At 41.7% G+C, this 25,500-nt stretch overlaps 1 protein-coding gene across 1 annotated transcript in view; it reads left to right on the top strand.

The window, feature by feature from the left end:
• Positions 1–25,500, top strand: part of LOC140197046 (alpha-1,4-N-acetylglucosaminyltransferase-like) — a 50,203-nt gene that overhangs the window by 22,029 nt on the left and 2,674 nt on the right. The window contains 1 exon segment of the mRNA XM_072256976.1: positions 23,422–23,684. Within this exon segment, the coding sequence (XP_072113077.1) occupies positions 23,422–23,684 (263 nt within the window).

The raw sequence follows: 25,500 nt of genomic DNA, 5'->3' as shown, positions 1-25,500 counted from the left end.
CTTCTTTCAGCTTAGAGTTGTGTTTTGTTCACACTTTGGCTTATTGCATTGTTGTATCATATTCATAGTCAGAGTCATAGTCATAGTCATACTTTATTGATCCTGGGGGAAATTGGTTTTCGTTACAGTTGCACCATAAATAATAAATAGTAATAGAAATAGTAATAGTAATATTACTATTAGTAAATAGTAATAGAATAGTAATAGAAATAGTAATAAATAGTTAAATAGTAATATGTAAATTATGCCAGTAAATTATGAAATAAGTCCAGGACCAGCCTATCGGCTCAGGGTGTCTGACCCTCCAAGGGAGGAGTTGTAAAGTTTGATGGCCACAGGCAGGAATGACTTCCTATGACGCTCTGTGCCGCATCTCGGAGGAATGAGTCTCAGGAGTACTTTCTGCCAGCCCGCCCAGTACATTATGTAGTGGATGGGAGACATTGACCAAGATGACATGCAACTTAGACAGCATCTTCTTTTCAGACACGACCATGAGAGAGTCCAGTTCCATCCCTACAGCATCACTGGCCTTACAAATGAGTTTGTTGATTCTGTTGGTGTCTGCTACCCTCAGCCTGCTGCCCCAGCACACAACAACAAACATGATAGCACTGGCCACCACAGACTCGTAGAGCATCCTCAGCATCGTCCGACAGATGTTACAGGACCTCAGTCTCCTCAGGAAATAGAGGCGGTTCTGACCCTTCTTGTAGACAGCCTCAGTGTTCTTAGACCAATCCAGTTTATTGCCAATTCATGACCCCAGGTATTTGTAATCCTCCACCATGTCCACACTGACCCCCTGGATGGAAGCAGGTACCTTAGCTCTCCTCAGGTCTACCACCAGCTCCTTAGTCTTTTTCACATTAAGCTGCAGATAATTCTTCTCACACCATGTGACAAAGTTTCCTACCATACCCTGTACTCAACCTCATCTCCCTTGCTGATGCATCCAACTATGGCAGAGTCATCGGAAAACTTCTGAAGATGACAAGACTCCGTGCAGTAGTTGAAGTCTGAGGTGTAAATGGTGAAGAGAAAGGGAGACAAGACAGTCCCCTGTGGAGCCCCAGTGCTGCTGATCACTCTGTCGGACAAACAGTGTTGCAAGCACACGTACTGTGGTCTGCCTGTCAGATAATCAAGAATCCATGATACCAGGGAAGCATCCACCTGCATCGCTGTCAGCTTCTCCCCCAGCAGAGCAGGGCAGATGGTGTTGAACGCACCGGAGAAGTCAAAAAACATGACCCTCACAGTGCTCGCTGGCTTGTCCAGGTGGGCGTAGACACGGTTCGGCAGGTAGACGATGGCATCCTCAACTCCTAGTCGGGGCTGGTAGGCGAACTGGAGGGGATCTAAATGTGGCCTGACCACAGGCTGGAGCAGCTCCAGAACAAGTCCCTCCAAGGTCTTCATGATGTGGGAGGTCAATGCCACCAGTCTGTAGTCATTGAGGCCACTGGGGCGTGGCGTCTTCAGCATAGGGATGAGGCAGGACGTCTTCCACAGTACAGGAACACTCCGGAGCCTCAGGCTCAGGTTGAATAAATGGCGAAGTACTCCACATAGCTGAGGAGCACAAACTTTGAGCACCCTGGTACTGACACCATCCGGTCCTGCAGCCTTGCTTGAGTTGAAACGTTTCAGCTGTCTTCTCACCTGTTCAATAAGCTTATTAGTTCATTTTGCATCCTCATGATATCAATAGTATTATTTTGATCTGTACTGTATAAAACAAGAGTGTTTCCATGTTGCAAGCTAATGCCACAGTGAGCACTTTGAGCTGCTGGACACGAAATAGGTTCAGAGAGCATCCTGCATGAGAGTGAACACCCTGAGCTATCTCCTGGGGGTATTACTCATGTTTCATAGACATCTGAGGAACAAATGAATTAACACTGAGATTGAATGTTTTTGTTTTTCTCTGTGCCTTATCAATACTGGAACTCATACCATAGGACTGTCTTGTTGGAGCACTTTTAGATCTCGCCACACTTGAAATCCGTATCACATTAACTTTGGCCATCTATGCGTCAATCTCTTCCTGCAACTCAAACTGCTCTTTCCTTTGCTGTAGCTGTTCCTTGATATATAGCTCTTCGAGCACATACTTGTCCTTCAATAATTGCTGACTTGTGACTAATTCAGCTAAATCAACCTCGGTTTTAATGTGTGCAGATGACTACAGAAGATGCTCTACCTGCAGCAGGACTTGGAGCACTAACATTTGACAAAATGTCATTTGGTTTCACATCATCCTTTTAATCCTCTGCTGCTGTATGAGTTGTCAAAACATGCCTTGCAGTTTGAGAAACATTTTCATTTGTTACAGCAACATGACCTTCAATATAACTTGTCTGAGCTAACCATTGTTTAACATCCCCTATGAATGCACCCTAAAGGCGTCTTATATTTGAAAAACACTGGATCGGTTTTTCCTGCTCAAACTTGGGAAGTAGTGACAACAACATGTGATGTTGCTGAGCATCAGCTTAACAGAGGCTAGTCAAATCTTCCAAATAAGATTGTTCTTGAAAGGAAAAGTCTCTCATCCCCATGAGATCCTTAAATTGTGGTATTAAAGTTTTAATTTTGCTCATATTTGTCTTATTTTCCTTTTGAAGATTTTCAATTCTACCTGCTAAAGTTTTCAAAGTAAGTTTAATCCCTCTTTTCTTGCCCTTGATATAAGGGTCTACTTCATGCTTTAATTCACTCATGCTATTTTATCCTTATTGCACAACTTGCAATTAACTGTTTGTTCACCTGCAGCACATTTGCAGAATGTACCAGTGATATTTGACTTAATAAGCGTAGTCAATAAATAAATTGTCCATGTATCCACAGCACTTAAGCCAGAGACTGAGCAAACAGCCTTCAAATTCAAACATTGGTAACTGGAATATTTCAGCACTTCGATAAAACAAAGTGATGAGCCCTCAGGCAAACGGTTCCCAATGGCCCAGTGGCACTAACCATTCAAAGAAGTGTTCAAGTCACAAACACACAGCACGAGTCAACAAAAGCTCGTTTACTCGCCACAAGCTGCTCTGGCTTCCCAGAGTCACGATTACAATTTCACCATCAGGTCTGAGGCTGCAGACTGGTGTTCATTTGGCATAGCTATTTATTCTGTTGAGAAAATGTAGCGGCTACTTGAAATGATGCAAAACTGCTCAGACACGAAACTCAGGGGTTGACACTGTAGATGCTCTATCCACAATAACAAAGTTCCAAAATTCAAAAGAGTAGATTCAATCCTTTATTTGGAAGCCAGCAAAAATGAATAAACTTGTAGCGATAAAAGTACAACAAAACTAAAAAGAGAAAGAGGTGGTCTAATAACGATGTGGTCCCAATCTAGCATTTTTAATAGTGTAATAGAGAAGATAGCTGAACTACTGATAGCGATCAACATAAAAATATTATCCTGACTGCACTAACTCTCAACTGGACCAAATAGAACTAAAGACAAAGCATGAATATGTCATTGTTCTCATTTCCTTCTATCGCACTCAAACCATGTGATAGATTACCTATAATAATTGTGTAACATAAAATGCATTACAGACAGACAGAAAGTAGACACATGCTTCCCAAATCTTTTAGTGAGGGTACATATCACTATTTATATTTGATAGAGCTTATGTTCATTTGAGTTTAGAACTTCACCATCAGCAACCCCAATACCATCTCAAAATATCAGCAAAAACTTGTCCTGGCCCAGTTAGATGGATACCATGTTCACAAAAGCACACCTGCACCTCTACTTCCTCACAAGGCTAAGAATTTTAGCATATCCCCGTGACTCTCAGAGTTTTTAATCGATGCTCCATGGAAAGCATTCATTCCGGTTGTACGACAGCTTGGTATGGAAACAACTCTGCCCATGACCGCAAGAAATTGCAGCGAGTTAGCCCAGACGATCATGAAAACCAGCTTCCCCTCCACTGAGTCTGTCCAAACTTCCTACTACCACAGGAAAGTATTGAGCGTTACAAAGGACTCCTCCCAACCCAGTCATTCTCTCTTCTCCCCTTGGGCAGGAGATACAATAGCTGGAGACCAAAACCACAGGTTCAAGTTCAGCTTCTATCCCACTATTTCAATTCACTTTAACATCTCTATTGTGAAAGGAAATTGATCTTGCGAGTAAGAAATTCAAACATATATAATTTACAATGATCAGCATCTGTAACTGATAAGCCAATTCTGTATAAAAATAGCAGACTTCTGTTCAGTCTTCAGAACAGTGTGGGTGACAGGGGTCATGCTGTTCTCCTTGTACACAAGTAAATAAAAAGTCTACTGGAGTCACAAGACTCCGTGTGCTCTGCGCTCAATTATTTTATCTTACTATCAGCAGCAGCAGTTACTTTGACAGTTGGAGGTTCTACAGAGATGGCTAACCTTTGGCTTTGCTAATTGGGAGAAAGGAATTCAGCCCCATAACTGATTGCCCGAAATCCTAGACTGCTTATATATTTGAGCAAGGGACTGAGTCTGCTGGTGGTACACAAATTTACCCCTGTGAGGAGACGTCAAGTTACACCACCTTAGTCACCGACAGAGGAAATCTGCAGCATTAAAAAAGAGATGAGGTATCTGAGTGCTAGTTTGGAGTCTTGCATGAGGTGTTCCTGGGCGTCGGGTGGAAATCCCAGGCGTGGTACTGCCGTAGGCCCAGGTAGGATTCCTGTATATGGTGTTGCTGGTAGCAGGGTTGGAATCCCATATGAAGCATAGGAAAATTTGGTAGGTGTGTTATTAAAGTAAAGGAATTCCAAGGTGTGTGTGTCTGTGCGTGTGTGTGTGTGTGTGTGTGTGTGTGTGTGTGTGTGTGTGTGTGTGGGTGTGAGCGCATGCATGCACGCGCGTACCCTGAATGTGTGTGTCTGAATGTTAACATGAAAGTCCTCTGCCCCAGACCTCGAAAGGACTCTGCTAACACGGCTGTTTGTACATGATGGACCAGAAAGCATTAAATGTTTTGAGAGTATATTGTATACAGGAGAAATTCTGCAGATACTGGTAATCTAAAGCAACACACACAAAATGCAGGAGGAACTCTGCAGGTCAGGCAACATCTATGGAAATGAATAAACAGTTGATATTTCAGGCCAAGACACTTCTCAGGACTGGAAAGGAAAAAGAAAAGGGAGGAGGAAGAGAATAGGTGGAGCCAGGTGCATAGAAAGGTAAAGGGGTGGAAATGAAGGAATCTGATAGGAGAGGAGAGTGAACCATGGGAGAAAGTGGAGCCACATATTTTGGTCATGTCCTTTGTTGGAAAAATATTGGAAATATACTTTTGATATTATTTCAACTGTCTTGAATATAGACTTACAACCTCATCCAATTACTGCTATCTTTGGATTACCAATGATGGATTTAAATAATTTAACCTCTTCATCACGTAGGATGATTGCATTTCTTACTTTAATGGCTAGAAGATCCATTTTGTTGAATTGGAAAGAGATTAACCCTCCTACTGTATTTCATTGGTTTTCACAAACTATGGCATGTTTGAATTTGGAGAAAATTAGAAGTGCGGTTTATGACCCTTTCATTAAGTTTGAAAAAACTTGGAGGCCATTCATTCAGCATTTTCATTTGATGTAATTTGATCATTTCCAAACTTGTTTTATCTTTCTGTACTGTTGGTTGAGAGGAATGGAGTCGTCGACACTAAGGTTTTCTTCTTTCCCATTTTTAAGTGGTTAGTTTTGCCCAAGTCTTTTAGTTTAGTTGATTAATTCTGCTTTTCTTTGGGGATGGGGTTTTTTTTTGTTTTGTTTTTTTTTCTTTTTCATGTTTTTTTTCCAGTATTTTTTTTTCTTTGTATTATCCGTTGTTAGTTCTATATGATTGGGAGCTTTGTTAATTTACACTATTTCGTTTTGCAATTACTTTTTTAAGCGTAACAATATATCTCCTACTATTTGTGTTATTGCTATGTTTTGTTTCTGTTTTGAAATTAATAAAAAGATTGAAAAAGAAAGAAAGAAAGTGGAGCCAGGGGAAAGTGATATGCAGGTGAGAAGAGATAAGAGGCCAGAGGAGCAGAACAGAAGAAGAGGGGAGGAGGAGAGAAATTTGTTTTTACCAAAAGGATAAATTGATATTCATGCTATCAGGTTAGAGGCTACACAGGCAGAATATCAGGTGTTGCTCCTCTATCCTGCAGGTGGCATCATTGTAACACAAGAGGAAGCCATTCACTGACATGTCACATCGGAATTAAACTGTTTGGTTACCAGGAGCTTCTACTTTTGGCGAATAGAATGGAGGTGTTGTGTGTATGGTGGAATAGGTAAGGTGAATATCTGCAGACATATTGTTAGAGAAAGGAAAATGTTCGAAGACCGCAGGGTGACCTGTGATTGTTCAATGTAGAGGTGAAATGTAAAAACAGCAAGATGAGATTTGTAAAAAATCAGAGATTGGCATAAAAATTGTGTGTCAGACAGAAGACAAGGATGTTAATGAATATGTAGCAGAGGGCATAAATATTTTTAAAAGTATCTGGATTAACTAGAAGCTAGGACCATGCCTTAATAAATGTAAAACAACCTAGATTAAATATATTGTTATTTGCGTGAGATGAGATTTAAGTGAAATTGAGAATGCTTTACAATATTGCAAAAATAATTACAACATCAAGATATTAAGGGGAATGGGAACAATAATTGTGTGAGACTTCCACACTGCTCCACATAGCCCCTGGGCAATATTGTACATTGTTTTAATGGTATTGTGACAGCTCTCCTATACAATATGAATATTATTTTAGTTTATATATTTGTTTTATATTTAACAAAATTTACAGTGACCACAATTTGGCTGATCATTACCTTTTGCTTAAAATTTCATGGTAAACTTCAACTTTTAACATTACCTGCTTTATACACATATCAGTCATGTGACCCACCTGTGACTAGTAGCTTTTATTTTGAACAACATAGTTGTTCAGATAATATTATTCTAAATGTGAAATAAATTCAAAATACAGTTCTTTCATCCTGACAAACACAGAAATGGGCAGTGAACACTGCAGGGGTAAACATGGGGATGTCCACGAAGGGCATATTATCGTTTGCAGACAGCCTGGCCACTGGGCTCGAAGATGCCCTCGGGTCAAAGCAACTTTGATAACAGTATCCACCTTCACCACCACCAGCACCATAGATTACAGAGTTTAAATAATCTATTCCCAAACTAAACTTAAGAAATTGTATGATTTTAATTCTGCTTGTTGTAAAATGCCACTTGATGTAAGCCCACATGTAATTTTTCTTTGACAGCTTTTCTTTCCTATCTGGTACTGGAAAAAAAATTAGTGGAAAATTTCAGTGGATATGCAGTGTCTGCACATCATATAACAGCTGAAGTGGCAGAGCTAGCTTCTCTCTTGTTCTGCTCAAGCAGCTGAACCTCTTGGCCGTAACAAAAGCCAGCATCCCTGCAGCCAGTGCACTGAATCTTGTTCTGCCATAGGAGTAACATATAATAACGGACAATTCAGAAAACTACATGGCTTTTTCACCTCTTGTGAGCTCTGATGAAACTCAGTGAACTAAATATGAACGTTTTCATGCTTCTCAATTCTTACTGCAATTGCTGTTATAAAATGCAGCTCAAACAGAAAACCCTGGGAATTCTGGACAATCCTGGCAATTCTCATCCTCAGCATGCTACCTTGGCTGAACAGAGGAGCACTTTTCGTAATAGGCTAAGACAACTGCACTGATTCAAAGAGCGACATGAGGTCATTCTTAATCTCGGCCATTAAGCTCTTTAATGAGTCAACCTATAGCTGGGGAAGTGTTGAGCCCCTCCTGTTAGACTGAGGCAACTTATTTTTTATTCTTTCTTACTGCTCTTCTAATATTTGTATATCTGTGCACTTGTAATGTCACTGCAGCACTGCAATTTCCTTTGGGATCTATGAAGTATCAATCTATTTATCTGCACTAATGGGTAGGGTGGAACAGACAAGCTGACTCCATTGATGAGGCAGCAACAGCAGATCTTTATGGTCACACAGCACCCCAGTGTAATCAGACCGACAATACTTTCCAAATGATAATGATGAACCAGTACAGTTATTGCATGATGTGTCAGAGGTTGAAAAGACTTTATGGACTACAACAACCTGTGAAAAATTATTACTGTTGATATTTTTGTTTAGTCAGCATCTGTGTCCTACAGAACAAACACGAGGGAGCATTCTTCCTCATGAATGCTGTTGAGAATTATACTGAAGTTATCCAACTTTCCACGTTCTCATTAATAGAACATAGATATCTACAAAACTCCTCATCTCCATTCTAAATGTACAGTCTTCTGTTCTGAGGCTGTGTCCTCTAGTCTTAAAATGTCTTACCATAGCAAACATCCTCTCCACATCCACTCTATTCAGGCAGCTCATCATTTGATAGGTTTCAATGAGCTCGCCCCTCATTCTTCTGAATTCTAGTGAATACAGGCCCAGAGCCGTCAAACGCTTTTCATATGACAAGCCATCCAGTCCTGCAATAATTTTTGTGAACTTCCTTTGAGCCCTCTCCAGTTTCAGCACATCCTTTCTAAGAACCAAAGCCGTTCACAATACTCCAATTGAGGCCTCACTAATGTTTCATAAAGTCTCTACATTACATTTTTGCTTTTATATTCTAGTCCTCATGAAATGAATGCCAATATTGCATTTGCCTTCCTCACCACAAACTCAGCCTGCACATTAATCTTAAGGGAACCCTGGACAAGGACGCCCATGTCCTATTCTGCCTCAGTTTTTTGTATTTTCTCTCCATTTAGAAAATACCCCTTTTATTTCTTCTACCTAAGTGCATGACCATACATTTCCCTAAACTGGATTCCATCTGCCATTTCTTTGCCCATTCTAAGTTCTTCTGCAGCCTCTCTACTTCCTCAAAAACTACATGCCCATTCATCTATGTTCATATCATTTCCAAACTTTGCAACAAAGCCGTCCATTATATCATCCAAATTATTGATATGTAATGTAAAAAGAATTGGTCCCGACACAGACCCCTGCGGAACACCACTAATCACTGGCAGCCAACCCAGAAAAAGCTCCCTTTATCCCCACTCTTTACCTCCTGCCAATCAGCCACTGCTTTATCCATCTCAGAATCTTTCCTGTAATACCATGGGCTCGCAGCTTTTTAAGAAGCCTCATGTGTGACACCATGTCAATGGCCTTTTGAAAATTCATGTACACAACATCAACTGATACTTCTTTGTCTACCCTGCTTGTAATTTCTTCAAAGAATTATAACAGATGAGAAAACCACGCTGACTTCAGCCTATTTTATTGTGTGCCTCTAAGTACCCTAAGATCTCATCCTTAGTAATCGACTCCAACATCTTCCCAACCACCAAGGTCAGACTAACTGGCCTATAGTTACTTTCTTCTGCCTCTCTCCCTTCTTGAAGAGTGGAGTGACATTTGCAATTTTCCCATCTTGTGGAACCATTTCAGAATCGAGATGTGTACTTACCCCCTGCTCTACTCACTTTACACCTATGACATTATGACTAAGTACAGTTCCAACACCATATACAAGTTTGCTGTCAACACCATATACAAGTTTGCTGTCAACACCACTGTTGTGGGTTGTATCAAGGGGGGTGATGAATCAAAATACAGGAAGGAGATTGAAAACTTGTCTGAGTGATGTAATAACAATAATCTCCCACTCAATGTCAATAACTGTCGTAGACCTCAGAAGAAACCAGAGGTCCATGAGCCAGGAATCATCAGAGGATCAGAGGTGGAGAGGGTCAGTAATTTTAAATTCCTGGGTGTCTCTATTTCAGAGGACTTGTCCTGGACCCATCATATAAATAAATTTGCAAAGAAAGCACGACAGCACCTCTACTTCCTTGGGAGGTTTGGCATGTCATGAAAAACCTATATATGTGTGCTGGAAAGTGTGCTGACTGGCTGCATTACGGTCTGGTATGGGAACGCCAATGGCCTTTGAGCGGAAAATCCTACGAAAGGTAATGGATTCAGCCCAGTACATCACAGGTAAAACCCTCCCAGCTGCCGAGCACATCAACATGAAACATTGCCGTAGGAAAGCAGCATCCATCATCAAAGATCCTCACCACACAGGCCATGCACTTTTCTCCTTGCTGCAATCAGGTAGAAGGTACAAAAGCTGCTGGACTTGCACCACCAGGTTCAAGAGTAGTTACTACCCCTCAACCACCAGTCCCTTGAACTACACTCATTTAGACACTCCGTTATATTGTTATTTCTTGCTTATTATTAATTGCCATTTATTTATATCTGCATTTGCACAGTTTGTCTACAGTTCACTGTTCGTCATGTTTACAGTTACTGTGCTAAGTATGCCTGCAGAAAAAGAATCTCAGGGTTTTATGTGGTGATGTGTATGTACTCTGATAATAAATTTTACTTTGTACTTACTTCAGATTTTGAATTCAAGATATTATTAGGTTAACCTGGGCTAGAAAACAGATAAAGCAGTAAAGAAGAGTAAGGCATGCTTATCTTCATTGTCAGGGTGTTGCGTATAAAAGTAAAGAAGTCACGCTGCAGCTTTATAAATTGTAGTCATACCCCACTTGGAGTATTGTGTACAGATCTGGTTACTCCATTATAGGAAGGATGTGGAGATTGTGGAAATGGCTCCGAAGAGGTTGACAGGATGCTGCCTGGATGAGAGGGAATCGGATGGCATTATACTGTATAAGGAGAAATTGGACAATTTGTGTTGTTTTCCTGGAAACATTAAGGCTAAGTGGAAATCTGAATGAGGTTTTTAAACTTAAGAGATATAGAGCTAGAGTAGAAGTCCAAACTCTTCCCGAGTGGTAGAAATTTCAAACACCAGAAGACGTACTTTTAAGGTCAAATGGGAGAAATTTAAGGGGATGTGGGGGCAAGTTGTTTACATAGAGAGTGGGAGGTGTCTGGAAGGGGTTGCCAGGGTTAGTAATGAAACCAGCAATTCAATAGAGTTGAAGAGGATTTTGGATAAGTAGAGAACATGAAAGGAATGGAAGGATATGGATGATAAACAGGATGAGACATTTCATTTACCTGAATCTTCCTATTCGTGTCTGTCTTATTTTACAACACCAAATCCAGAAATGTTTGTTCCCTACTGGGCTCTACCACAAGCTGCTCTGAAAAGCCATCCCATCCCACAAGTTTGTTTTCCTGTGTTCTGCTCCAGACCGGATAGCACAGCTTTGTGGGCCGAAGGGCCAGTATTGTGCTGCAGGATTTCTGTTACTGATCTACCTGTGTATTGAAGTTCCCCAAGATCACTGTGACATTGCTTTCCTATATGCCTTTTCTGTCTCCTGGGGTATAACGTCCGCTACATCCAGTATACAACTCGGAAGCCTGTGCATAATTGCCAATCAGGGGATTTCAGTCGAGATGCCAGAATGGTGTGTTGCCTCCCTGGTGTCAGGTCACACAGCGGCTAGAGAACATTCTGAGAAAAGAGGGAGAGCACCTGGGAGCTGAGGTCCCTTTAGGTGTTAATGACATAGACAGGAGTATGGATGGGTTCTGCAAAATGATTTTTGGGAGCTAGGTAAAAAGATAAATAGCAGGGTTGTAAGCTCAGGGTTCCTACCATGCAATGTGCTAGTGAAGTGATAAATAGATACATAGAGCCATTAAATATGTCGTAAAGGTGCAAGAAGAAAGACTTTACATTTATGACTCATTCGGCTCGCTTCCTGAGTAGGTGGGTAAGATAAGGGAACATAAACCAATTCTCATAGAGAGATCAGAAGTGGAGAGAGTGAACAATTTCAAGTTCCTGGTGTCATTACCTCTGAGCATCTAACCTGGTTCCAACGTACTGATGCAGCTATAAAGAAAGCAAGACAGCGGCTGTATTTCATTAGGAGTTTGAGGAGATTTGGTTTGTCCCCGAAAACACTCAAAAACTCCTACGTGGAGAGCTTGCTGACAGGCTGTATCACTGTCTGGTACGGGGGGGATGGGGGTGGACAGTGCACAAGATTGAAAGAAGCTACAGAAAGTTGTAAAATTAGTCAGCTCCACCACGAGTGCCAGCCTCCGTATTATCCAGGACATCTTCAAGGAGTGGTACCTCAGAAAGGCAGTGTCCATTATTAAGGGCCATCATCACTCAGGGCATGCCCTCTTCTCATTGTTACCATCAGGAAAGAGGCACACTCAGCAATTCAGGAACAGCTTTGTCCCCTCTGTTATCCAATTCCTAAATGGACATTGAAGCCATGAGCACTACTTCACTTTTTAAAAATTATTTCTGTTTTTAGTACTATTTTTAATTTAACTATTTAGTATACATATATATACTTACTGTAATTGACTTATTTATTTTTCTATTTTATCATGCATTGCATTATACTACTACTGCTAAGTTAACAAATTTCATGATGTATGCTGGTGATATTAAACCATCTGAGATTCTGCCATCAACAGCTGTATCATCATTGGAAAATTTATAGATAGTGTTTGACCTGTGCCTAGCCTCACAGTCATGGGTGTAGACAGAGTTGAGCAGCAGGCTAAACACACATCTTTGAGGTGCACTGATGATGATCGACAGTGAAGAGATGTTACTTCCAATCTGCTCCAACTACGGTCTCCCAATGAGGAGGCAAGGATTCAGCTGCAGACAGAAGTAAACGGGCCCAGGTTTTGAAGTTTGTTGGTTAGTGCTGAGGGGATGATGCTGTTGAAAGCTGAGGGGTAATCAATAAACAGCAGCCTGATGTAGGTATTGCTGTTGTCTCGGTACTCCAAAGCTGAATAGAGAGCCAATGAGATTGTACCTGCTGTAGAACTATTGTGGCAGTAGTCAAATTACAGTGGGTCCAGGTCCTTGCTTAGACAGGAGTTAATTCTAGCCATGATCACCCTCTCAAGTCACTTCATCACATTGGATGTGAGTTCAAGTGGGTGATAGTCACTGGGTTACCTCACCCTGCTCTTCTTGGGCACTGGCATGATTAGCACCTTTTCGAAGCAGGTAGGAAACTCCAACTGTCGCAGAGAGAGGTTGAGAACGCCCTTGAACGCTCCCGCCAGATGGTTGGCACAAGCTTTCAGTGCCATACCAGATACACCATATGGGCTGACACCTTACAAAAAGATGTTCTGCTGTTGGCTTCTGAAATAGATATCACAAGGTCACCAGATGTTCCAGGGATTCTCACAGGAGCAGTTTTATTCTCGCTTTTTAAGCATGCTAAAAAGGCACTGCTTCATCTGGGAGTGAAGCAACACATCATTTACGATGTTATGTTTTGTCTTGTAGGAGGTAATGGCCTGCAAACCCAACTAGAGCTGATGTGCATCCAATTCTGTTTAACTTAACTTGGAATTTCTTTTTCACTCTTAAGATTACCTTCCATATACTGTATCTGGATTTCTGGTAGATTTCTACTGGCTTCACTTAACGTCTATCCTTTAAGAGAGTAAATAAAAAGACAAATGATCATAACAAATTGCAGGAATACAACATTCAGCCCCTTGTTCTCAATGGGATCGTGGCTGACTTTAACTAATCTTACTCTCCTGTACAATCCGCTTGCTAAGGATGTGTCAATCTAACAAATGTCTTGAAGATGTTCAGAACAAGAACTAAATTGAATTGAATGATCTTTATTGTCATTATACATAGGTACAATGAAACTCTGTTTGGCTTCCTCTCAGGCAATTAAATAAAGTGGTAGATAAAAACAAGACAGTAATAGAAAAACAATATTAAATAGACAAGAGGCAGAAAATAAGTTTCAGCCGCACCAGAATATCACAGTGATGCACAAAGTGCCGTTAGTGCAAGTATCTGAGTCCTTGTGTGTGCGTCTGTGTGCTCACAGCTTCAGTCATTGTTCTGTGGGAGTGGTGTGATGGAGGCCACAGCTCTGGGATAGAAGCTGTTCCTCAGTCTATTTGTTCTGGCTTTTAGTGTCCTGAGCCTTTTGCTGGACGGCAGTGGGTCAAGCAGGGAGTGGCCAGGGTGCATGGTGTCTCTGGTTATGCTGATTGCTTTCCTCCTGAGTCTGCTGGAATAGATGGTGTCCAGTCCTGGGAGCTCCATCCTGACAATTCGCTGGGCCGCCTTCACCACGCGATGCAGGTCTTGTCGCTCAGCGGCTGTGCAGCTGGCATACCACACTGTGGCACAGTTGGCCAGGATGGGTTCAATTGTGCTTCTGTAGAAGTTAAGAAGTTAGGTAATTCCAAAGATCTACCATTATCCGGCTAAACAATTTTCATTTCTTTCTTTGTCAAGGTGGCTGGGATTCTATTGGAGTCTGTAATCTACTGATGTGTTCAAACTGTGGTTCTTCATGGCGGTATGTTCCTGGTCTTGGAGCTCACCATGCTGCTGCATTTTTGATATCTCCAGGAGCTGCCTGGAAGATGTTTGCCTGTGGGGTGCGGTTCTACGGCCCTGTGGACGAATCAATCCAATGCTGGAGACGCGAAATGAAGTGTCATGGGAGATCAGAACATTGAGACAGCAGATGTGGCTGTCGGAGGCCTCTGCACTTGAGCGATCTTCCGTTGTCTCTCTCTTGCGATAGGGGGTGGAGTTCTGCTGGCACTTGAGTTGGTGAACTCAAATAAATGATGCTGCGGACAGTAACATTGAAACAGTGAGCTACTGGTCTCCCCTCTCACTGTGGAAGGGTGATATCCTTCTCTCCCTTGTTAGGAAGAGAGAGAAAGCCAGTGGCATGTCGAAGTGCTGAGTTATGAACTGTGGTTTTTGATTGACTCTTGATCCTGGTCTTTCTGGGGACTTTGCTATTGGCTGCATGGTGGGTGGTGGGGCTGAGACTGCCTGCTGGAACAAGTGGGGGGGAGGGGTAGTGAGGAGGGTTTATGCTTTGCTTCTGCTTGTGCATGGGGAGGGGTAGACTTTGGGGTTCTTATATTCTTCTCTCATTCATTGTTTGGGGTTTCCTTCTATTTCATGGATGTCTGTGAAGTGTAAGAATTCCAGGTTGTACAGTGTATACATTCTCTGATATGAAATGGAACCATTGAACCATTGAAATTTCCTGCCCTCCTGAATGACCAAATCATTATTTATTGACTTTGACCCTTGGTTCAATTTGACCTGCAGAGGAATCATCAATAATGTAGCAGACTTGTTAAGCAACTTGAGAACAATATCTGTATCAAAGACATGATCTTCAATTCTTCTGACTTCTTGAGAACATAATCTGGTTAGTTATTGTGCTCATTCTCAACCTCTCACATGTGGAATACATCCAACTAAGTGAAAAGTTTCGCAGTGAGCAGAAGGCCAGTGAGATGTCGATGAGAAATCACCTGTCAGTGAGGCAGAACCACATTTACAGGGGGCAACAAATATTTTAGTAGATTTTAGTGTTTTGGATAATCTGCCGATAGACAATGGTAATAATAATGATTATTTCAATAGTTTTAGTGGGGAAAGGATCTCAAACTCACAACTTTTAGGCAAGGTTCAAATCCTTCTATCCACATGTTTTGTCGCCGCCAAGATCAGAATTTTTAAGATTTTAGAATTTGCTGCTGGTATTTTAATTAAAGACAGAGGAAAAGCCCCAAATGTTCTGAACAAAAAGAAATAATTAAGAAGAATAATCTGAACTCAAACTCTAAGAGATGAAAAGCTGAGGGGAAAGGTTATTTTTAATATTGTGCCAGAGAAATGTGAGAACTTGTGCCAGAAAAATGTGAGAAATGAAAGGCATGAGAACTGATCAGAGTTCTGACAGAGATTGACTGTCCCATCGGGACTGAAGATTTAGAAAGTTATTTTATGTCAATTTTTGCAAAACCAAACAATAAGGCAGACTTGAGGGGCTTCAGTCCTTGTGTTTATCAGGCTTTGGGTTTTAACCTGTTAGATGCCATTACTTCCATACAGGTTGTTCGGGTTGTTCAGAAGGGGGGCACCAATGATCTATGATGTTTTCCTCTTGAACTTAAATGGAGAGTGTACCCACCCGAATAAAATAGAGCAAGATCGTCTTCCAAAGTCCGACTCAGTGAAAAATTAAAATCTGTTGAAAACTGGCATCATCCAGTAATAAGTGGTCCCATTCTTTTGAGATTATTCTTGAAGATTCTGGCCAAGCTTAGAGGGAGACAATGGCGCCTAATGGCAACTCCTTTGCTTGCATCTTCGGAAACAGCTCTATGTCCATTTTTAATATCTCTGTTTTTCCCTTTCAGGGTTCTTTTGAAGACCAGACCTGGAGTTACATGCTGCATATGGTTCTTTGTGGGAATGGGATCCGCTCTCGGGGTTTCACGACTGGCCATTATTCGGCACGCCAAGGGTACGGCGTAAGAGCTCCACTCGCCCTCCGAGATTTCGTGGCTCTGGAGTTGGGGGGATCAGAGGTCAGTGTCTGAGCAGGAGATCAGTGTGTCATGGAAGATAGAAGATCGAAGGTTGTGTGCCCAGAGACCCGAGACCTTTGGGCACAGAGCTCGGAAAAAGCAACGCAACGGACTTTTAATGTTGGAAAGCAGTGAGTTGTTTATTATGTCTCCCCTCTCGCTGTGAAATGGAGACATCTCTTTCTCCCTTATTAGGGAGAGAGAGAGTCTGTGGTACATCGAATACCGGGTGAATGAATAGTCTTTGGAGGACCGCAAGTCGACATCTTTGCTGTTGCTTTGCTCACGCTTGAGGGTTCGGTGACGGGTGCTGATGCTTTTCTTTCGGTGGAGGGAGGGGAGCTGGGGGTACTTTGGGGTTCTAACATTTAACTGTCATATATCCTTTGGGGCATTCCTCTGTTTTTCGTGGACGGTTGCAAAGAAAAAGCATTTTAGGATGTATATTCTATACATTTCTCTGACAATAAATGTACCTTTGACCTATGTAGTGCTTGACGGACACAGTTGTCCTTCACTGTCATCAGAAGGGATTCATTGTAGCAACACCCAGCTTTAATGAAAATATTGTTACTTTAAGCAATTTAATGAAGCGGACCAAGAGGAACCATTAGAGTCCAGCTGCAGTTTTTATTGACCTTTTGAAGGCTTTTGATTCCATCAGCCATAACTTTATCATTAATGCTTTGGGCCAGATGGGGGTTGGTCCCATTTTGTGGGCCTCATCACAGACCTAAATACAGGTTCCAGTTTTCTTGTTGAGATTGGCAAAGCTGGGACTGACCCATCCTTATTCTGAGGTGAGTAGATCAAGGAGACCCACTTTCCCCAATATTATTGAACATAGTTTTGGACATTCTTTTATGTTCATCAGATAGGGATGGGTCTGGTTCCATCTAGCTGTCAATATGTCATGTACAGCTCTAACCTTTGCTGATGATGTTGCACCTCCAAGAGATTCTCACAAGGGCTTGGTCAGGATCCTCAGTCTTGGAAAACTGTACAAAGACTGGCCTTGAGGTTAATCTCAATAAGACTGATGGACTTTATATGGAATTCAAGGTGAAAACATCCCTATTTAATACTGTCATTTTTAATGGAGATGAAATATCATAGTCCAGGTCATATAGAAAAGTATCTTGGTGCTCGGATCAAACCCTGGATTGCGTGTTCCAGACAAGGCTAGATAAATAAACTCAAGGGATGGGGTATGAACATCTCGAACACTCGGCTCCAATCTACCCAAATGATTGGCATTTTTCAAAAACAGTCTATATGTGATCATCAACCTGAAAAACTTGAAATGCAGGAAATCCGAAATAAAAGAGATAATGCTGGAAATCTTCAGCAGGTTTGGCAGCTTTTGTGTAGAGTGGAACAGAGTTAGTGTTTCTGATCAATGACCTTTTATCACTATGGAAACACACTAAATACTGCAGGAACCAATGTGTCAGGCAGCATCTGTGGAGAGGAGTAACTGGTCTTGCATCGCCATTTTCTGCTTTCTCATTCCCAAATCCTGTTTCTGTTTTCCCGTTTTCTATTTTCACATTCCCAGTTCTCATTAAATTCTGTTGATTGGAAATGTCTGAGCTGCTAGCAACACCTTATATTCCATCTGGATAGCCTCCAACCCAATGGCATGAATATCATTTTCTTCTTCCGGTAAAAAAAAATTCCCTCCTCCTCTCCTCTCCTCTTCTTCTATTCTCCACTCCGTCCTCTTTCCTTCTCTCAGCTGCCTGTCACATCCTCCTTCCTTTTCTCCTGTGGTCCTCTCTCCTATCATATCAGATTCCTTCCTTTCCAGCCCTTTGTCATTCCTACCTACCTAGTTTCGCCTATCACCTTCTAGCTAGTCTCATTCCCCTCCCCCCACCTTTTTATTCTGGTATCTTCCGTCCTTCCTTTCCAGTCCTGAAGAAGGGTCTCAGGATGAAACATCGACTGTTTATTCATTTCCATAGATACAGACTGACCTGCTGAGTATATCAGCATTTTGTGTCTGTTGCTTTGTTTATGATTTTCACTTTCCACCATTAGCTGGCTTCACCTTACTTGAGTTCCAAGCAGAGCACACTGGGTGTGTCAAGTATACAAACAAGATCAAATCTTCAGGTATAAATTCAAACAACTCGCAGAACACCCTTTCATTCGCACAAAACAGCGTGAGTGAATCCCATTTAAGACAGGTAGGTGCCAATGAATTTTACTGTATTTTCTTTGTAATTATGTTGCGATTTGTTTCAATTTTGGGAAAATGTGTTTCATTTCTCATCAATGATTTCTTTGGATACCATCAACTAGTGAGAAATCTGTGGATAGATTCAAATTTAAATGATTATCTGATCTGTTTTCACAACACTTGGCAAACAAAAACATTTTGGCAATCAGGAACAGTGAAATATCAATTTTGAGTGTTGATGCACAGACATCACAAAAACAAAAAGCACAAAAAATCATTTCATTAAGAAAAAAAAGTTTAGTATATTAAAGCAACACACATCAAAGTTGCTGGTGAACGCAGCAGGCCAGGCAGCATCTCTTGGAAGAGGTGCAGTCGACGTTTCAGGCCGAGACCCTTCGTCAGGGCTAACTGAAGGAAGAGTGAGTAAGGGATTTGAAAGTTGGAGGGGGAGGGGGAAATCCAAAATGATAGGAGAAGACAGGAGGGGGAGGGATGGAGCCAAGAGCTGGACAGGTGATAGGCAAAAGGGGATACGAGAGGATCATGGGACAGGAGGTCCGGGAAGAAAGACAGGGGCGGGGTGGACCCAGAGGATGGGCAAGAGGTATATTCAGAGGGACAGAGGGAGAAAAAGGAGAGTGAGAGAAAGAATGTGTGCATAAAAATGGGTAACAGATGGGATACGAGGGGGAGGTGGGGCCTTAGCGGAAGTTAGAGAAGTCGATGTTCATGCCATCAGGTTGGAGGCTACCCAGACGGAATATAAGGTGTTGTTCCTCCAACCTGAGTGTGGCTTCATCTTTACAGTAGAGGAGGCCGTGGATGGACATGTCAGAATGGGAATGGGATGTGGAATTAAAATGTGTGGCCACTGGGAGATCCTGCTTTCTCTGGCGGACAGAGCGTAGATGTTCAGCAAAGCGGTCTCCTTGTTTGGTTTTGCTTTCATTGTGTTTCTCATTAAAAGTATTAAAGAAATTAGAAAGATCAGGAGTATTGAAGTAATACTGATGCAACATTGAATTAAGATTTCAGTCAGACAGTTTTCCATTTTGTGGCAGAGATGGGCATTTCTGATGAAAGATCATCCATGCATAATATTAACTCAGATCCTCTATCTACACCGCTGCCATACACGCAGTGTATTTGCAACATTCTCTTTCATGTCAAGATTTGAAATACAAATGAAAACTCTTATTTACTCACTAATACCAAACTGTGCCTGAAACTTCTGGGGTACAATATTTCAATTTCACTGTTTTGTTGTCTGTTTGTGGCAATGATAGAGCCTGTGAGAAATTCCTTGAGTTATCAATTTGATCTCCACCGTCAGTCATATCTGCTGTAGATCACAGATAAAGCCAGCATTGATACATCAGTGAAATCTGGTGCTTGCTTTAGCTGCAATTCAGCTGTGGAGATGCAACAGATTTGATCTTTCCAACAGGTAATTTTCATTAGAAGAACAAACACATGGGTATGTAAGTAATGTTTGAAATTGGATAGAAAGGGGAGGAGTGTAGGAATGTGGTCAGCTGGAGACTGAGAGTGAACAATGTAGATGGTGCCAGTGTTGAGGGCTTGTTATTTGCAGCTGATTTATCTGAAGGAGGGTAAATATGATGAGCCGACTGGGGACTCGGTGGGCTGAAGACCATGTTTCCACAAGCACAAATCTACAACCCTGTAATGGCCAGAACTGATACCAGAGGGAAAAGTTGCTCATCCAAAATCACTGTTGAGTCCCAAGGCTCAAACGTGACCATGTTGTGACCTTGGCCTCTCTCTGAAACTTTTTGTCACTCTCTCTGAGTTGCGCAAGTCCTCAATTCCATTCTCTGTCAGTCATTTCTTCCTTCATTTGAGATGCCAAAATTCACAACTGTTTACAAATCAAAATAAGCTTCCTGGAGTTGGATACCTTGTGTTAACACTGACTCCCATTCGCCCACCCCTGTCACTGCTCTCAGTCTCCCTGTTTGCTCCGACTTCACTACCCTCTAATCTTTCACTTTCTCTAATGTTTAAAATTTACCAGAGTTTTCAGCTTCATTTCCCAAAGTTCCTCATATCAATAAACTCCAAGACGTACTTGTGTTGAGTTCTTCTCCCACTGCACCCCACTCCACACCTATTTCCTTTGCCACCAGTGTTTACTATATTCTGCATACAATTTTTCCTTCCTCCAGAACCTTCATCTCATTCCTTCTGGCCTCTTATTCTTTATAGATCCATTTAATACTGACCACCAATGTGAAATAGTTACTCTTGCTGACTAAACCCTCTCTCAATTCAATGTTAACCACTGAGCAGAGTAACATTTCTACTCAGAGAATGAGGGTTGAGCTGACGGTGAGCTTTGATGGATGAAAGTAAGATGCAAAAGACCAATCCCCAAATCATCATCAATTCTACTGGTCTATTTGTTATTTGGTAAGATAACCTTGAATTTACAGAAGTTGAATGGTAGCCCTGAGACATCACCACACACCTCCTCTGGGCCATTACCCCGCCACTAAGCATTTGGCCATTGTCACTGATCTCATTTCTTGAGATCATTCCTCCACAGTGTCACGACTCCCCAACTGTGCATAGTTCAACACATTGTATTTTGCAGTGAAGCCGAAAAATTAGCTCAAAAAACAGAAACATCATACAATCTTCTGATTAGTCATATTATAGGCTGCAAGATGCAACACTGAATTAAATTTACAACTGAACAGTTTTCCAATTGTGGCAGAGCTGGGCATTTCTGATGGAAGGTCATCAGTCCATTAACTCAGATCCTCTCTCTTCACTGCTGACGTACACACAGGGTATTTCCAACATTGTCTTTCCTGACAGATTCCAGTAACTGTTGTGTTCTGTGTCTCCTCGTTCCTGCACGCTTTCCTCTCTCCCCATCTCTCTCCTCTTCTTCTACTTACACGTCCTCACTGAGATCAGCTGTGATTAACCAGCCACCAACACCCTCTCGGCTCACATTACCACGGTTCATATAGCTCTGTCTCTGTTGGTCTCCACCCTATCACTATCACTCACTTTGTCCTCTCCACCCCTCACTCGGCTCTGCAACTTGAAACATCTCTATTTTTGATCTTCTCTGAGTTCAATGATTTATTTCAGATTTTCATCATCTGCACTCTTTTGCCTTTCAAGCAACAAACACACACTTCACAGTTAACAAGTCATTTTTTGCCAGTGCAGGTAGGGAGTGGTACTCGAGTTCTCACTAGCATAATATCATGTTTCGCCTCGGTAATCTCATGGGGTGATGGATAGAGACCCAATGCCAGCCATTTGTGGCATCATGACAGCAAATCTTCAGCAGAATTGTCCCTTATGCCATGGCTCAGCTGGAATTTTGTGTGTTATTTTCAGTGTAGTGCTAACTGTGAAAAAGAGTTGTCTTTAAGACACTTTCCTGACATCTTGGAAAAGTTGAAATGAGAAGGTATTTCCTCTGCACGTGGACTGTCAGCACGATCAACAGATTCGAGATCAAGACAGGATGGCAATTAGTGACTGTTGAAGTCTCTGCCAGTGATGCATCCTGCATCTGGGAGCAGTTCAAGAAAAATCCACAATGTCATTGCACTCATCACAGTTAATGCACTGACAGAATCAGAGATCACATTTACAATCTTATAATGGACACGGCTACAACACACACAGAAACACGGACTTGTACAGAAACATGGGCATACACACACACACACATACACACACAGAAACACACAACATACACTGACACAGGCATACACACACACACACACGCACACACACACACACACACATACACAGAAACACGGACATGCACAGACACACACACACAAACACACACACACACACACACACACACACACACACAAAGAACGAGAAAGAGAGAGAGAGAGAGGAGAAAGTGGAGAGCGAGAAATAGAGAGAGAGCAAGCGAGAAGTGTCCTTGGCGATTGTGAACAATGGATTGATGATTTGGTTGTGTCATGATCCAATGGATGTGTAATGTCTGAGAGCTGACACCTGGCTTCTGCAAATCAGCAAACAGTTCACTGAACTGGAACTGAGGCACCTTGTCAGCAAAAGGATGATTTCATTGGTATTCTTTGTGAGAAGAAGGCTGCAGTTTCTGGAAGGAGTAGGTCAGAGTGAGAGAGGAAGGATCAATATCTTGGCCCCACATATTTTTTTCAGGAAAGTTGTTTCCATTCTCCAATCCATGAACCCCACTCCTACACTTTCTGAAACTTCAAACTAATTTCTTTTTTCTCACTGCATCTCTGACAAAGAGTTTTGAACATGGACCTTGAACTCTGTTTCCACAGATGTTGCGTGACCTGCTGGGTGTTTCTGGCATTGCCTACTTTTATGTTACAAATCCTATTCCTGATAACTTTCATGATAACCTTGTCACTGGGTCCATAACTTCAGAACAGTAAATACTGAACATTCATTGTTTTCCAGTTTCTTTTTAACGTGTTTTGTTAAAGAACAATTGCTGGCATTAATGACGCGATTAATTTGTGTTCCTTTTTTATACATCTAAATATATTTTAGTTCATGTGGTCAATATTGAAAACAGAACATACATCTTTGTTTTGCAGTGACACTTGGCAAAACATCTCAGCTCCACGTCATGATGTCCAGGCAGAAGGGATTTTTTTTGTCTTACTATTTGCAGTTGTAGGTGCGTTGTACAGGGGCTGGGATATGGATGGCTACTATTTAATTCAAAGTTACATTTTTGGAATATCTCCAGTGAAAAACACTTCTGGGATAAATGTTTCGGATCCTCCATTCCCAAACATAGAACCTGGGATTGTGTTTGTGGAGTCGACTGACAACGTAGAGCCAACACCATTAGCGGTGTGTTCAGTGGAGTCTGCAGCTCTAGGAAACCCAGACAAACCAATCTATTACTTCATGAAGGGATTCAGTGGCAACTTGAGCCAGTATCCACAGCCTGCGTACAAAGGAATCCCTTTGCTCTCCTCAGTGAGGAATGTCACCATTCTACCCTTGAATGGCGCTGAACTGTTTGAAGACACTCCATTGAAAGGCTGGTACCAAAAGGTAATCAACAGAAATATATGATTTATTTTGGTAAACTCAGTGTCTGACACAAATTAAGTGTTTTTAAATGAATGTAGTGTGTGTGTGGGAATGCTGGGAAATACAATATCCAGATCAGAAATACTGAATGCAGTGAAAGGCATTGCCACGTCGACAAGCATTGCTTACCTATTGTGTACTTTTGTACCAATGTGTTGTTTCTGAGCACATTACTACAGGCCAGATGTTGGAGGGAGGGCAGACACGCTCATGGACATCAAAGGGAAAGGAAGGGGGTGTATTTTGAGACAAGGCTGTGCTGTACAGAGGAAGAGGAGAAAAAATAAATGACTAAAAATTTAAACTGGACACTCTGGGTCTCAACTGCAGACTGGCAGATTTACCTGTAACAGTCACCTGCCTAACCTGGCTTTAGATTCTCCATTGTAGAAAGCACAAGAATTCTGATGCAGTGCACTAAAATTGGTAGAAATACAGATAATTTGTTGCTTGACCTGGAAGGAGTAATTGGGCACATTGAAGATAGATAAGAAACTTCTATAAATAATGATTTCCCTTCTCACATGACCAAAGAGCAGAAATTTTTCCTCTATGTAAAGGTGCTGTGAGATGGAAAAAGATTACTGGTGGGAATAAATGTTAGAGGATAGTAACAGAGATAGTTAAGAAAGGGAGGCGATGTGTAGGATGGAGGTGGGTAAAGGAACCAGTGTGTAGGTGATGGACAGATGAAGGAGGTGAGGGAGCAGAAATTAACTGGGTGATATAGAGATGGAGAATGGGAGATGATTTGGAAAGAAGTTAGTGTGTGTGTATGAGAGGACCTGAGTAGATCTGAGGGGAAAGAGAGGGGCAGGGCCAAGCAAGTTAATTGATCTTGATTACCTTCCATCTTTCAATTTCCTTTCTTACTCAGTTTTTAACTAGGCTTTTAAGATCAAGGCAAGCAGAACAATTACAAGATGAATAATTAATTAAAAAAATAACATTGGCCTTCAGGGGTCAACCCTCGAAGACACCATTAGTGGCGGGAAGTAACGTCCAGCTGCCTTAGCCATTTGATTTAAGTCTCCGAAACATCAACCATTTCAAACTCCTTTCTTGACAGATCATTAACAGTTACACATAATTCTTCATTTATCTCAGGTGATCTTTTCTGAAAATCTTCTCAGTCATTCCAATTTATCTCACAAAAAAACTTTGCCAACAGCAACGTGTCCTTTCCACAATGAGTTTAATGTATCTGTGGAACATTTTTCTGAGGTTGGATGTGTTAAAAGCTTCAAGTTCCTACAAGTGAACATCTCCAATAGCCTGTCCTACCCAACCACGTAGACACCATGACCAAGAGAGCTCAGAAATCTCTATATGAAGAGGCTGTTAAAATTTGGCATACTCCATCAACCATTATGAATTTCTACTGATGCACCAGAGAAAACATTCTATCTAGATGCATAAAGGCTTCACATGGAAACAGCTGTAGATATGACCGCAGGAAACTGGCCTGAGTTGTGGACACAGCTCAGCACATTATGGAAACCAGCTTCCCTTCCATGGACATTGCTATACTTCTCACTGTCTCAGTAAAGTAGTTAGCATAATCAAAGCAGCCAGCCCAATATTCACCATTCTACCCTCTCTCCTCATGCAGAAGGTATAAACCATGAAAGCTTGAACCAGCAGGCTCAGTGCAAGCTTCTATCTACTGCAATAAGACTATTAAAAGTTTCCTGCATATGACAAGCTAGAGTCTTGACCTCACAAACTACCTCGTTATGAGCTTGCTCATTATAATTTCCCAGCACTGCACTTTCTC

Source organism: Mobula birostris, chromosome 4 (genome assembly GCF_030028105.1).
Source record: "Mobula birostris isolate sMobBir1 chromosome 4, sMobBir1.hap1, whole genome shotgun sequence".
Classification (NCBI taxonomy): Eukaryota; Metazoa; Chordata; class Chondrichthyes; order Myliobatiformes; family Myliobatidae; genus Mobula; species Mobula birostris.
The sequence above is the reverse complement of the archived record's forward strand: the minus strand, read 5'-3'. Positions and strand labels throughout refer to the sequence as shown.